Source organism: Chenopodium album, chromosome 16, assembly GCF_948465745.1.
Source record: "Chenopodium album chromosome 16, dcCheAlbu1.1, whole genome shotgun sequence".
NCBI lineage: Eukaryota > Viridiplantae > Streptophyta > Magnoliopsida > Caryophyllales > Amaranthaceae > Chenopodium > Chenopodium album.
In genome coordinates, this window is record NC_137849.1 from 37,316,954 (window position 1) to 37,333,946 (window position 16,993).

Sequence of the window (16,993 nt, forward strand, 5' to 3'; positions counted from 1 at the left end):
TTGGACTAATGATTGGGCTTCAACTCTTTATCCCAATCCGGATTTCCTCTTTAGGGCTTGAAAACTCGGTCCAATGCCCTGGCTTTCCTTATATCGAGCCCTTAATCACCGGTTTGATAACTCTAACCGGCCTTGGGCTATGAAAGATGGTCGTGCTCTTCCAATGCTTGTAGTTGCTCCAAATAACCCCAGGAAAATACTCCAATTGTGCAATTTCCTACAAAACTCAACCAAAACTACGAAAACACTAGAAAACATAAATTAGTAATAAAAGTGGCTCTAAAGAGCCAAAAACACTATTGATTATGACCAAGTGATGGGGTAAATCACTATATAAAATAGACATATCAGCTGAGAAACAAAGGGTGGTGACTGATCAAAATGTTATTAAGGCTAGAGTTGAATGTTTGGAGCATGAGAAAACAAAAGTGAGTGAGCAGGTTCAGCAAATGCTTAGAAATGCAATTGCATACACTGTTGGTGCTAGAGATGGTGTGATTGGTAATGATCAGTTATTCATTTTGCTACTGTTATGTGCAATTGTGTTAGTTTTAGTTAGTGTTTTTGTTGTACAAGTGTTTAGTTAAGGTTGTATTAGTTGGTTAGGTATTATAAATGTATTTGAAAGGTGTAATGAGCCAATTTGGTTGACATTATCAATGAAATGAAATGAACATATATTTGGAAATATTATGATTTAATATTGTTGTTTACTTCATTCCAAAGAATTCAAAATCCAACACAAAATTTCAAAAGGCTATCAAACTTGTCCTTAGACAAAACATCAAAAGGATATCAAACTTCTCCATACCTAAACATCAAAGTCACTTAAACATGAGTGACATACAAAACATGAAACTTAATTTATGCTAAAAACTAAGACTGTGAGGCTGATCCCTGTAGTATAGCACTACTAGACGTTGTCTTCTGCTTCTTGGTCTTGGGGTTAGGAGGAAGAACTTTCTACTTGCTTTTTTCTTGGCTCTTTTGCTTTCCTCTTGGCTGAGTTGCTACAGATGGAGTAAGTGTAGGCTGGGAAGGCTGTGTTGATGTTTGAGACAGAGGTGGAGCTTGATACATTAGCTGTGAATGTTGTGAGCTCGAGACAGTGGTTGTTGACACAACAGTAGAAGCTTGGGCCACTGTTAATGTGGCTTTTTGATTCCTAAGCCTACCACCTTTGTTCACAGGTGGTGGTGGTTGTGCAGTCTTAAAAAATTTCTTGGCATTGTGCCCCTTACCACCACATCTGCCACAAGTATTTTGTTTCTTGGCTCTCTTGACATACTTCTCTTTCCCTTCTCCCTGTTATTTCTTCCTTTACGTACTTTTTAGAAGGTCTACCTAGCATGACTCTGTAAGCAGGGGGCAGAGGCTGAGGCAAAGCAGATTCACCCCATTGCTTTTGTCCTGGCATTACATGAAATGGTGGAGCATATGTAGCAGCATAAATGGCAATGTGATAAGAAGGGTGCACAAATTTTTCATAATTCAATCTTTTTTTGGCTATGCAAGCTAGGGCATGTCAACATGGGATACCCATATATCAAAGTCCACCTGTAGCACCCATAGGTCTTGTTTTCAAGGTTAACAACAAAAGTCTCTTGTTCATCATCCACCTCAAATTTATGCAAATATGCTTGAATTATTCTCATGTTCCAAATTTTTTTCTACCCTCTCTCTGTCATCTTCACAATTGAAGGCATAATCAGACCTTCAAATTCCTTCAAGCCTTTTTCTCTTAGCACAACTTCTCTTCATCATGACATATCTTCCGATCCACTCCATTAGAGAGAGGATTGGCTTTGACGACCTTGTTTCCCTTAGGACATTGTTGAAACTTTCACAACAGTTATTAAGCAACATTCCTGACTTTGCCCTAGGACTGAACCCATATCTAGACTAGTGATAAACTGGTATCTCATAAAAATACTGAAGAGCATCTTCACTCAACTTCCTAATATCTTGCATATGTTTGTCAAATTGATGTTGTTTGGAATAAAAAATGCACATCACTATTTGTATAATGTCTACCAACTTCAACTAATTATTAGGACGACACACTGACCTTAGTAGAGCTCCTTGGAGCCTTCTAAAAGCTCTCCTTGTATATTTGGCTAGGGAAATAAAATTAAAATTGAATTATATAATTAAAATAAAATATTCTTTTGTAATTATGAATTACATATAATTAAAATAAAATTATACTTTTGTAATGAATAGGCCGTATCTTGAATTACATACAATGAATAGCCAAATGTGGCAACAATGAATAGGGCCGTATCATGAATTACATATAATTAAAATAAAATTATACTTTTGTAATTGGCTATATCAATTTTATTTATTATTTTTCTTTGTTTGAAATTATAAAATACTACAAAAAAAATAAAAAAGAAAAAAGAAAAGAAAGAAACTTAAGGGGCGTTTGGTTCATCAAGTTAGAATGATATGGTATGGAATCTCATATGAGAGGTATGAATTCTAAAACCGATATTAATTCAAAATTATTTGGTTTTATTATTGAAATGGATTTTATCCATCAATAATAGAATGAATTGTAAACCTTAAGGGGAGGGGTGAGTATGAAATTCCATGGGTATAGGGGTGAATCAAAACCCCTTAGGTATCGGATTCCAAAACTTAAAACCTTGACCAAACAAAAAAACTATTCCAAATAACCCCTAAGAGTCTATCTAACTAAGAAATATATCTGCTCTTGAGATTTATATATGAAAAAATTCATGCATCGCATGGGCTTTTATCTAGTGAATAAAAAAATTAGTCAAATTTATTAAAATCATGATATTTTTGAAAAATGACAATAGAATGGTAAAAACACCATTTTCTTGTTTCATATTTTTGATTTTTATTATTAAAAAAAAAATGTCAAACAAGCCTTTTACTTGTTTTCAAATTCAAAGTTAGTTATTGGGTCGAATTTGATGGGCCAATTCGTTCGAATACATAAAGATTGGACTAATCAACAAACCTTGAGCACGACCAATCTGGTCCCAGTTGGGCTGACCCTTGAGCTAGGCCATATGTTTTAGGTGTGGGCCATGTGGTCGGTTTCTAGTTTCTATGTTAGTACATATCGTACATATTCTTAAGGCTCTTGTTATTTCCTTTGTCAATTTCCATCTTTCTAGTTTTGGCTTTGAAGATAATATTTTTAATCAAATTGTCATAAAAACCTTTCCATTTAAAGAAAGAGAGAAGTTAAAAGGGAAATACAAATTTGGAGAATTGAATTTGCACCACATATTGTCAATTCTACATTACTCCAGTGATATGGTTAGTTATAGATTTATTTTTTTTTGTGACATTTTTAGTTGATATATTTATTTAATTTTATTTAACTTAAGTAGAAATAATGATAGATATTCTGATAGAATAACGCACATTATAAGCAATTTAATGATATCTATTCATCATTATTGTATATACAGATATACTATTTTAGTTCGAAAGGTCAATCCACTTACTATATACTCTTGTTTCATGCCTAAGAAAATACGAAGTATAATTAAAGTAAGAAAAAAGTAAATAAAATAAAATTTCATCCTTTGCTTAAAGGTAAGTAAATATTTTATTTTCAACTAAATAAATACTAATCTCATGGTAAACTAATCACATTATTTATAATTTCTACACCACAAAAAAAAAATAAAAAATATATATATATATATATATATATATATATATATATATATATATATATATATATATATATATATATATATATATATATATATATATATATATATATAAAATTTTATAAGCATAGAGGTTGAAGAAACAAAATTGATAACAAAAATTACATGACTCACTAAAGTGAAATTCAAATTTACTTATGTATTTATTACGATATATTAATAAAAAAAAATTGATAACAAAAATTACATGACTCACTAAAGTGAAATTCAAATTTACTTATGTATTTATTACGATATATTAATAAAAGTTATACTATTGTTATGACAATTAATAGTATTTATTTAACTTAATAAGGACATCAAAACTAGGTATTTTTTGGAAAAAAAAAAAAAAAAAAAAAAAATAAACCTACAGCTTCTAGATTGTGCTCTTCTAGATTTGACACTTGACGCATCAAATGGACTTGCATTCAACGACTAGCAATAATGGAATATATTTCAATTCTATGACTGCCCTCAAAATTGGGGCACCGCCTTTTGACCCTAGTGTACTGTGTACCTTCTTGCAGAAGAGATGAACAAAATTCCTACAAGTAACTAAATGGTAAAAAAAAATAAAAAAATAATAATAAATGAATAAATAGAGAACATGATAGTTAATTAGTTATTAATTATTATTATCTAGTTCCTCTGTTCTTTTTTATTTGACCTGTTTCTTTTATCACACTTACCAATACAAAACTTTAACGGTCAATAATTTTAATTCTCCATAATTAAAAAATATTAAAGTTATATATTATGATAATACTTATTGAGACGAATTCAAAATGATCCAACATAAATATGTTTTTCCTTACATATTATTCACAAAACACGGTCAAAGGAGGGTAGTGAATAGTGTAAAAGTCAAAACGGGTCAAGTAAAAAAGAACGGAAGAAGTATATACTTTAGAATATATTAAAATGGTTTCTAAAAATGTCACACGATTCCCCTAAAAAGAGACATTTCATCCACAAGTTTCAAACACTAAACGTAGTGCATATAAGCTCATATTTCTTACCATCCTAGTCTATAGCAATTTATGTTTTCTTTAATTATACTCCATTTGTTTCATAATTTGATTATAATCCATCTGTTTCATAATACTCGCATCACTTTGATCGCCACACATATTAATGCACAACTTTGACCATTAATATCGATAATTATATTATTATTATTATTAAGAAATATAATAAGTTAATATAATGAAAATATACTTAAAGACTAATGCAATAATAATTTACATAGCAGCATATGTTTTGTATAAATTAATAAAAAATATAGTCAAAGTAGGCATATCAATAATGCGAAAGTCAAAGTGTTGCGATTATTACGAAATGAAGGAGTACACAAGTACATAAATCACTTTATTAAGCACAAAAATGGATAAAAATAATTATATAACTTAGAAAAAATAAATAAAGAGAAACAATTTAAACTATTCCAAGATGATCGAGTTATTCTCTTTAAATCTTCTTAACAATGTTTTTATTTTAATTTTTTATTTTAATTTAGGGTAATGCTATATGCAGCCCTTAGGGCTGCATATAAGCATTTAATATACTTCTTTTTTTAGTATTAAGTTGGGAATTTATCGACAATTCACGAGTAAATCGGCGTAATAAATGTTTGTTTATTATCAACTCTTTCCATTTTTAGCTCCTTATATGCAGCCCTTAGGGCTGCATATATCTTTTTCCTTTAATTTTATAACCCGGTGTAGTGCCAAAGCCAAGTGTTATGATTATATTTTCTTTTAATGTTTACTACTCCCTCCTTCCCTTTATTAGAAGTCTATTTTTAAAATTTATTACTTATATAATAAAGAAAAATAGACTTCTAAATAATAAAGAAACAGAGAGAACACCTTGTAACACACTAAATGATCAATTGCCTTGCTATTACTGTATTATAAGAGTTATATTTAAGAGTATTATAAAAGAATAAAATAAAAAAAGTACGGAGTAAAAATCAAGCTTAGAAGGTAGAAAACTACAAATGTTACCCTAATTTAAGATTTATGAACCCGTCAAAAAATTTAAGATTTATGAAAACGTTTCATACTACACGGCTTCGATCACCAGTCACCATGCCTTAGATAATACGGCGCTTGAAAATTTGTACTTCACATTGTAATTCCATCAATTTTCTGTAAGATTTATTTAAATTTATAGAAATTTGTAATATGTTTATCAAGTTATCTAACTCACTCACTCACATGATTATCTTCAAGAGTGACAATCTCTTTTATACATAATCTTATTTAAGAAAAAAGTGCATAGCAATTTTATTTTGCAGCTATGCAATAATACAACCTTATGCTATGAGAATTCAATTCATGATATGAGATATATCTCATATAAGTAAGTCCGTGTTCTGTTAACCTTATATTTTATCGAATTTAACTAACATCCATTGATTAATTAGAACTAATATTTATTGCATGTAGCTTAATTTTTCTGAGTCATTGTTGTACTCTGTATTTATTATTTGAAGTTATGTTTTTACGGATTAGTAGTTGGAAGTTATTTATACTGACTTAACAGTACTGAACATTACAAAATACAGAGTATGTTTTTTTTTTTTTTTTTTTTTTTGAAAGGATACAGAGTATGTATTTTATGACGTGATAATATGTCCTAAATTATTTATGACGTGATTATGTGAAGGGATCCAAACATCAACTTTAAGTGGAAAATCGTTGACAACTACATACTAGCTTGCTGATCCATCATTGTCTACAATATTAACCTACATCAGATATCTTGCAAACCTTCTCAGACTACAGTATTTCCTTGTTTATTTATATTTTTAAAAAATTAATTTATTTATTATTATTTTCCTATATAATAGTTGAGCATGCAGTGAAACAGTTCACTTTCTCACTACAAAATCCTACTACCTTCACAAGTTCTGCTCCTGCATTAAAGCTATACTGCAAGTAAGAATTTTATTTAAAATGCTCTATAATCTACTCTGAATAATATATTTAGTATATAATTATATATGTAAATGTAAATATGTTAAATGTATTATTGTCATTCTTTTTAATTGCACCATGTTACGGTTTATAACAATATGTTTTATTTATTTTGTTTAGGAGTTGTACACTTTGTAATTCTAATGGAGTTGAGCAAAGGTCCTAGCTCGCCTAACCGAGAAAATAACAGCAATGGTGAAGCAGGGCTAGCTATGTTACGCAGGAGAAGCCTTGAATTGGAGAATCAATCGAGAAACAATAATGGATTTATTCGTAAGACACAATCGTTGAATAATCAAATCTTAATCAATGTTGATGAACTTGTTAAGAATGTCTCAAAAAGATTTAACACTATAAGTTTCCAAAATGTTGCTTATGCGTTTCATGGAGTGTCCTCTCCTACTAATGTTTCAGGTAATTTCATGTTTCTGATGCTTTTTGCACTCATTTGTGTCCCTAATTTAAGTTCTTTGTTAGATCGACATTAAAGCTAGCCTAATACTTTGTACAAGTATGGCTTTTGGCCATATTTAAGAATGTTATCCGCTGTTAGCTGGTTCACTTGGCTTAGCTTGTTTGACTAGCTGGTTAGCTGATGTGTTTGTAATACCAAGATATAGTAATATGTTTAGTAAACATATATAACAATTAACTGCGTCTAAACATAAAAAGAAAAACTAAAAATGCCAAAAAAAAAAGTAAGAAAAAGATGTTAAAAAGAAAACTTTTCAGTTTGAATGAAAAGTCATTTACCAAACATATATATGCAGTAGTTTTTAGTTATTGATGACATTGAAAAGCTAATGAGCCAAAATAAAAATCACAAACATTTATGTCTTCTTGGTTTTTCTTTTGTATTTTTTCTTTAAAAATTTTTTTTTAGAAAAGGTCCATTTGTAATGTTGCATAAAACAGATGGTGCTGCAGCTGATAATCCAGGACAGGCAAATGAGCAGGACATGAGTCCAGATTCAAGCTCTTGGAATGTTGTACCAAGCATACCTATATGCCTAAGGGTACTAGATTTCTACCACGACTATAATTGTTTCATTGTTTAGATATTTTGTCATGTGATGTGAAGAGTTTGATATCAGCAATTTGTTACAGTTTCAAGATGTCAAGTTCAAGGTAACTATGAACGGGGCGAAAAACTCAGAGAATGAAAAATATATACTACAAGGAGTAAGTGGCTCAGCCACTCCAGGAGAACTTCTAGCCATGATAGGTCCATCAGGTGGTGGTAAAACAACTTTACTGAACCTACTTAGTGGCCGGGTTAAGTATAACAGCGGCACCATCACTTACAACAACCTACCTTACACTAAGTCCCTAAAGCGCAAGTGAGTGCAGTTGTAGGTCTTGATAATTTTTGTAGATGTCGTATGACTTATTATTAGTGAAAATTCTTCTTTCTGACAAAAAAGTGTTTAAAAGCAGAACATGAAAATCTGACTGATACTATAATTTTAACAGGATTGGATTTGTGATGCAAGATGATGTTGCCTTCCCTCATCTTACTGTCAAGGAGACCTTGACTTATGCTGCTTTGCTTCGCCTTCCAAACACACTGTCGAAAGAACAGAAGAAAGATAGAGCCATGGAAGTCATTACTGACTTGGGCTTAGAAAGGTGCAACTGAACAATATATGAGCAACAATTTTGTACAATTTTCTATCTTTTCATAAAGCTAAGAAATTTAAGGGTATGTTTTTTTAGGTGCCAAGATTCTATGATAGGAGGTGGACTTCTGAAGGGAATATCAGGAGGCGAAAGAAGAAGGGTTTGTATTGGTAATGAAATCCTGCTTAATCCTCCTCTCTTACTCTTAGATGAACCTACATCGAGTCTAGACTCAGCAAGTGCGTTGCGTATAGTCCAAATACTCCACAACATGGCTAAGGTACTTCAAACATTCAGTAAATAATACTGCCTTAAAATGAAAATTTTACAGTAGTCGTTTGAAATATGACTAAAATCGTTTATTGGTTTCATAGACAGGAAAAACAGTTGTGACAACAATTCACCAGCCATCGAGCAGACTATTTTGCAAATTCGACAAGCTTATACTTATAGGGAAAGGGAGTTCTCTGTACTTTGGGAAAGCATCCGAAGCCATGGAATATTTCTCATTGATGGGTTGCTCACCACTTAAACCTATGAATCCGGCAGAGTTTCTACTTGATCTTGCAAATGGGAACATGAATGAAAAATCGATCCCTTCGAGTATGGAAGACAAATTCTCACCCACAAATACTAGGGGAAGACCATCACCACTTGAAGTCCATGAGGTTAGTCCTAGCAAATTTATTCACATCTCAATTATACTATGATCAATTTATAACATCCATTTATATTCTAATGATTTTCTATGCAGTATTTTGTGGAGGCCTATGAATCGAGATCATGTAAGATAAAAAAGCCAAAACTACTAAAGTCTATGACTAAACAAAATATGGTTAAGACAGGAGAAAGGACTTGGAATTCAAAGGGATGGGGAGCAAGTTGGTGGGATCAATTCCGCGTTCTTCTAAGCAGAGGAATCAAGGAAAGAAGATATGAATACTTCAGCAGCGTTCGTGTAATCCAAGTCATTTCAACTGCTATTATCATAGGGTTGCTTTGGTGGCACCCTGATCATTCAACTTCCATAGATATCCAAGATCAGGCAATCATAACTTCCTGTATAACATCAAAATTATAGAGAATATACCTACCTCCGTCTCATATTATTTGCAACTTTGGGGTATTATCTGTGACCTGTGAGATATAAAATATTCCAAAGTTGCAAATAATATGAAACGGAGGTAATATTATAAGATCTATTACTAATTTGTGTTATTTTGTGCATGTGTGCATGTGCAGGCAGGGCTGCTGTTCTTTATATCAGTATTTTGGAGTTTTTTTCCTTTGTTTACAACCATTTTTACCTTCCCACAAGAGAGAGTTATGCTAACAAAAGAGAGATTTGCTGGAATGTACAGACTAAGCGCGTATTTTGCTGCAAGAAACATCACTGATCTGCCTTTAGACCTCATTTTACCAATTTTTTTCATGCTCATAGTGTACTTCATGGTGGGCTTGCAGCCAAGTTTTGCTGCATTTTTCCTCACTTTACTTACAACTTTCTTCGGCATTGTGGCTGCCCAGGTAAGTATATGATCAACTACAACAACAATCAAATTTCTTCTTACTCTTCTAAAGAATCATTAATAATTAAAAACAATAACATTCTTATGCAAAAAAATTTCAGGGTCTAGGCCTAAGTATTGGTGCAGCATTCATGGATATAAAGAAAGCAATGACCTTAGCATCAGTACTCATCATGTCTTTCATGCTCGCGGCTGGATTTTTCATCCAAGTAAGCAATAGATCAATCTTTGATCCATACATAATTTTTCTTAACATTTTGGATTTTGATTACTGGCATAAATGTGTAAGCAGGATGTGCCGCCTTTCATGTCTTGGGTACGGTATGTGTCCTTCAACTATCACACATACCGCCTTTTGTTGAAGATTCAATATGGATGTTCAACTAGGAGTTCAAGATCTGGTCAATGTGAAGCTCCTCTAATCAAAGGATTGAGAGTGGATTCCTCTTGGAATGTTGAAGTTGGAGCCTTGGTTATCATGATCATTGGATATAGATTGTTAGCTTACTTGTTTCTTAGAAGAATGAAACTTAAGCCAACATGACATATTCAATTATTGAAACATTGCTTATTGAAGTTTATGGCTTATTATGGCCAACAATAATACTAGAAGTATTAATTATATTGTAATTCATCCTAATTTTGTTAGAACAATGCATAATTACTTAGTACTTTTGTTTCTTGAGAGTTTGACTCAATTAGCTTTTATGTGGTCTTTAGTTCACTTCTATAGCTATTGATAAAATCAATTATGTATAAGTGAACATTATAGAACGATTTCCATAAAAATTGTTGAATTGTAAATTAATTCCCTATTTGCGTCGGTTTAAAAACTTAATCCAAAAATATTGTCCACGTAGGATTGGAAAAAGGTTTGGGGTTTTTTTTTTTATAATTTTTTTTTTATCTTTTACAAAGAACCGCTAACGGTGATAGCGGTTCTATACTTGTTATAAAACCGCTAACGTCGTTAGCGGTTCCTATATTAAGTTTTAAATTGTGAAGTTTTCTTATACAAGAACCTAATACAAGAACCGCTAACGACATTAGCGGTTTTATAAGTATAGAACCGCTATCACCGTTAGCGGTTCTTTGCCCAAAAAAAAAAAAAATCTACCAAATAATATTGTGGGAATAAATTTTTAAACCAATGCAAATAGGGAATTAATTTACAATTCAACAATTTTTAGGGAAATCTTCCGAACATTATACAAAATTAAATTTTTAAATATTTACATTGGGACGAAATTAGCTTGATTATGCTAATTATAAATCATAAAATATAGTCAAGCTTAATTTACGGCAAAATATGTTTTTTAACTTTTTACTTTGCTACCAAAGTAAGCATTGAGTTTGAGAGTAGTGAATATCTCAAGTGGTTAGAGTTTCACTCGTGATTCTAGGAGAACTTGAGATCGATTCTCATTATCTCTCCTTGTGACTCTCTATATACCCAAAAAAAAAAAAAAAAAAAAAAGTATACATTGGATTTTAGACTTTTAGTTGGTGTATCTCTTGCATTGCATTTGGTTAAAAAAAATGTATGGGCCTTTAAGTTAAATTTGGACAATTACTGACTGGACCAAGTTTAAGTTGGGTTACTTTTTCCGAATATTTGCCCAGCCCAATCAATCTCAGGACCATGATCCTTAATTCAATCGTTAAAGCTTCAATTAGATTTCGTATTTTGGTTGAAAACTCATGAAAGACTAGTGCAGGAACATTTTAGGAATTGTATATGAAGTTTAGAATGTACAAAGAGTTAAAGAGGATTAGTATAATGGTTATATCTACTTATCTAGGGTTAATGCCAAGCAAAATGTGCAAAGGTTGCAAATTATAACAAAAATTTTAAAATACATTAGTGTAAAAGTTAAAAGTAACTCAACATTGGTTAAAAATAACCTCATAACTTGGATTGTGTAGTAAATAATTCTTCGTAATTATATGTCCAGTGCACCCAAAAGTATCAATTATGTATTATATATTTTGAATGGATATTCCCTTAAGATCTTGATTAATTTTATACCACAATTGGATGCTGGAATTTTATATTCTTTGACCCCTAAACTCTTGACTATATACCACAACTGATTGCTAGAATTCATACATTATACATTCCTTGAGTAACAAATCTCATAGTTGTATACTAGTATACTATAAAAGGACATGTCTTAGCAACTTGCATACTTTTATTACACTCTTTTTGTTCCCTAAAAATTGTTACATATACTATTTTGATCAATTTTGTAAAAATTGTTATATTGTGTATAGGAAAAGTCACCTCACATGGCTCTATTACTTACTATTTCACTATCACTACTCTACAATCATATCTTATTGAAGCCTTCCACAACTTCTTCCCTAGTCAATTTTTTTATTTACTTTTCAATAACATCACAAAAAAAAAAAAAAAAAAAAAAAAAGAGAGAGAGAGAGAGAGACACACATTATCCTACTCTATATCATCAAATACATGCTCAATCTTCAGTGGAATCTAGTACAATACATTACTCTGCATTATTTAGCATGGAGTGGTTCTTTTTCATTCTTATATGCTATTAACATCAAGCAGGGTCTGTTCTCAATTACTGAATTGAACTGAATATTTTATGAGAGAATGAAATGAGGAAATGAACCGAACTGAAAATAAGTTGAATATAGTGAATAGAACAGGCCCGTAGTCAACATATATCTACAATATTATGCATAATTTAAGCTTAGATCAGGCACCATAGTAGCCGTCACTCACTCAAGTTAACTAAGTTAGCTTAATGAAAACCAAGCTTCAATTCTTTACTAAAGTGTATTTTCCCAAAATATGTATTCACCACACAAAATAAGAAGATATGATGAGCAAAAATTCATGTTGTTGCCAAATTTTCATATCCACCGCACAAAGTGTCAACGTCAAAAATCTTCACTGAAAATGGCACATAATAATAAAGGTTTCCATTTGTTATGAAATATATAGAAATTAGAGGATTAAGAGAAGAAGGTAATAAGAGAAGTATTACTACTTTTATGTATTACTCTTGGTAATATTTTTGTGCATCATACAAGTGAAATTACATGGCTATTTATAGTAGTAAGAACCACTATTACATTGTGGGCTATAACCTTAGAGGGTGGCAATTAGGGTTGGCTACTACATTAAATGCAATGAAGAATTGGAGTGTGGACATTCACACCTTGACTAATTTAATTAACTCTTAACACTCCCCCTTGAATGTCCATACAGAATAGGGTATATGTTGCCTCGTTAAAACCTTGCTAGGTAAAACCCTTTAGGATAAAAGCCATAGCTAAGGGAAAAGAGTACAACAATACATTACTATATGCTTTAGTGTACTGCCTCATTAAAAACCTTGTCAGGAAAAACCCATTGGGATAAAAACCTGATCGAAGGGAAAAAGAGTGCAGTGCATATAATGCTCCCCCTGATTTTAACATAGTTTATGAAGACGACGCATCCCAATCTTGTGGACCAACCGCTCAACACTCTTCGAAGGTAGGGACTTTGTAAACAAGTCTGCAAGATTATCAGATGATTGGATCTGTTGGACATTTATCTTCCCTTCCTTCTGCAAATCGTGTGTAAAGAACAGTTTTGGGGATATATGTTTAGTCCTATCACCTTTAATATATCCTTCAGTTACTTGTGCGATACATGCAGTATTATCTTCATAAATGATGGTTGGACTTTCAGTTACTTCTTTCATCCCACATTCTTCTTGGATATTGCCGATCATTGACCTTAGCCATACACACTCACGTCCTGCTTCATAAAGGGCAATCAACTCAGCATGATTTGATGATGTCGCAGTTAAGGTTTGCTTTGTTGATTTCCAAGAAATTGCAGTTCCACCATAGGTGAACAGATATCCAGTTTGTGACTTGGCGTTTTGTGGGTCTGATAGATATCCAGCATCTGCATATCCGATGAGGGTGGCATCTTGCCTTGATTGATAAAACAAACCAAGATCTTTTGTTCCTCGTAGATATCGTAGTAAGTGTCTTACTCCTTTCCAGTGTCTCTTCGTTGGTGCGTTGCTAAACCTGGCTAACAAATTCACAGAAAAAGCTATGTCTGGTCTAGTATTGTTAGCTAGATACATTAGAGCCCCAATTGCACTTAGATATGGTACTTCAGGACCAAGGACATCCTCGTTTTCCTCTCGAGGTCTAAATGGATCATATTTCATAGTCAAAGACCGAACAATCATCGGGGTGTTTGTTGGGGTCGCTTTGTCCATGAAAAAACGTTTTAACACTCTTTCGGTGTAGTTAGACTGATGGACGAAAATACCATTATTTAAGTGCTCAATTTGCAATCCAAGGCAAAATTTAGTTTGTCCAAGGTCTTTCATCTCAAATTCTTTCATCAAGTATTTTGCAGTTCTTTCAAGTTCATTTGGGGTTCCAATGATATTCAAGTCATCAACATAAACTGCAACAATTGCAAACCCTGATTGTGATCTCTTAATGAAAACACAAGGACTGATTTGATTATTCTTGAACCCTTCTTTCATAAGGTATTCACTAAGACGATTATACCACATCCTCCCAGACTGTTTCAATCCATAAAGTGACCTTTTTAATTTTATGGAAAGTAAATGTCTAGGCTTGTGGTTTTCTGGTAATTTTAGTCCATCTGGGACTTTCATATAAATATCTGTATCGAGTGACCCATATAAATATGCGGTTACTACATCCATTAATCGCATCTTTAGTCCTTCTGAGACTGTCAAGCTTACCAAAAATCTTAACGTAGTTGCATCAACTACGGGAGAATATGTCTCCTCATAATCAATCCCTGGAATTTGAGAAAAACCTTGGGCTACAAGTCTTGCCTTGTATCTTACAATTTCATTTTTCTCATTTCGTTTTCTCACAAATACCCACTTGTATCCAACTGGCTTTACACCTTCTGGTGTAAGGGTTATTTTTCCAAACACTTCTCGTTTTTCGAGTGACTTTAACTCTGTCTGCATTGCCTCTTTCCATTTTGGCCAATCATGCCTGCAACGACATTCTTCCACTGTTCTTGGTTCACTATCATTTTCGTCAGATGCCATTTCAATTGCAATGGAATATGCAAATATTTCATTTACGATAACATCATTTCTATTCCAATAATTCCTGGTAGAAACAAAATTTATTGAAGTTTCATTGTTATCGATGTTATGGTCATCTTGTTCATCCCCTTTCGGATTATCATCTTTTTCTCTATTCTTATCTGTACTTTGTCTTTCTTGACCTTCTGTAAGGGGAATATTGTCGATCTCATCAGGTCTTTTTAATTTTCTTGGTTTTGAGTCTTTTGAACCAAGTGGTCTTCCACGCTTTCGGCGTGCTAGAGATTCATTTTCAATGATCTTATCACCAGAAGGAATTTCAATTCGTGCAGGGGCATTTTCAGCTGGTATATGTGATTTTGTCACTTTCTTTGCATCTATAAATGCATCAGGCAGCTGATTTGCAATGCTTTGTAAATGAACAATTTTCTGAACTTCTTGTTCACACATATTTGTTCGTGGATCAAACATTGACAATTGTGTTGCATTCCAAATGATTTCTATTTCTTTCTTTCGTGGGTCCACTTTCTCTCCCCCTAAGGCTGGGAATACTGTCTCATTGAAATGACAGTCGGCAAATCTGGCCGTAAATAAATCACCGGTCATTGGTTCAAGATATTTAATTATGGAGGGTGATTCAAACCCAACATAAATTCCCAGCCTTCTTTGTGGACCCATCTTTGTTCGTTGGGGTGGAGCAATAGGAACATACACCGCACAACCAAAAATTTTTAGATGTGAGATATTAGGTTCTCGACCAAAAACTAATTGTAGTGGTGAGAACTTATGATAAGCAGTTGGTCTCAACCTAATTAGAGTTGCCGCATGTATTATGGCATGACCCCAAGCAGATGAAGGCAATTTTGATCTCATCAATAATGGCCTTGCAATCAATTGTAGTCTCTTAATTAATGACTCAGCAAGTCCATTTTGTGTATGAACATGAGCTACAGGATGTTCTACAACAATTCCAATCGACATACAATAATCATTAAATGTTTGGGATGTAAATTCCCCTGCATTGTCAAGCCTTATTCTTTTTATTGTATGGTCTGGAAATTGTGCTCTTAGTTTAATAATTTGAGCAAGGAGTTTTGCAAAAGCAACATTTCTACTGGATAAGAGACTTACATGTGACCATCGAGTTGAGGCATCAATTAATACCATAAAATATCGGAATGGTCCACATGCAGGATTAATTGGTCCACAAATGTCTCCTTGAATCCTCTCTAAAAATGTTGGAGATTCAGTAGCAATTTTGTTCATAGATGGTCTTATTATTAATTTGCCAAGTGAACATGCAGAGCATGTTAATTCATCTGATCGAGGGATTTTAACATTCCTAATTGAATGTCCTACTGAATTTGCTATAATCTTGTGCATCATTCCTGTACCAGGATGACCCAAACGATCATGCCATAAATTTAGCAGATTCTTATTATCTAACTTCTGGTTAGATATCAAATTTATTTCAACTGGTCGTATATCTATATGATATAACCCTGAAGAATATGCTGGCAATTTCTCATACACATGTTTCTTGCCATGTTTTTCTGCCGTGAGGCATAAATATTCTTTTTGATCCACTATCATTGTTTCTAAATGAAAACCATTTTGACGCACATCTTTAAAACTTATAAGATTTCTTCGAGATTTACTCGAATATAAAGCGTCAATAATGATTAATTTTGTTCCATTTGGGAGTATTATGCAAGCTTTTCCAGAACCTTCTATTAGCTTGGCTGACCCAGAAATGGTATTAACATTTGCTTGAAATAATTTTAACTTTAAAAAATATTTTCTATCCTTCAGAATAGTGTGTGTTGTTCCACTGTCCAAAAGGCATTGAAATTTGGAACCAACTTCGGGCAGATCCATATCTTCATAAAATAATAAGTATAAGATTAGTTTAAGATAATTAAACTGGACGTACTTTATTAATAATGAATAATTAAGAGTACATAACTTGAACATGAAAAAAAACATACAAGAAAAGTACATAATGAAAACATAATACATATCATAGTAATTGATGAATTATCTAAACATGATTATTCTCTCCAAAGATAAATTCACCACTAGCT

General features: G+C 32.5%; 1 protein-coding gene across 1 annotated transcript; it reads left to right on the forward strand.

The window, feature by feature from the left end:
* The first annotated feature begins 6,838 nt into the window (after positions 1-6,838).
* On the forward strand, positions 6,839-10,435 carry LOC145585216 (ABC transporter G family member 22-like). Its single transcript, XM_081641938.1, has 10 exons — positions 6,839-7,096; positions 7,598-7,698; positions 7,790-8,022; positions 8,156-8,311; positions 8,399-8,582; positions 8,677-8,970; positions 9,057-9,347; positions 9,545-9,829; positions 9,933-10,040; positions 10,124-10,435. Exons 1-10 carry the CDS (start codon positions 6,895-6,897, stop codon positions 10,373-10,375), a joined length of 2,106 nt encoding a protein of 701 aa, XP_081498064.1. The 5' UTR covers positions 6,839-6,894; the 3' UTR covers positions 10,376-10,435.
* The last annotated feature ends 6,558 nt before the right edge of the window (positions 10,436-16,993 follow it).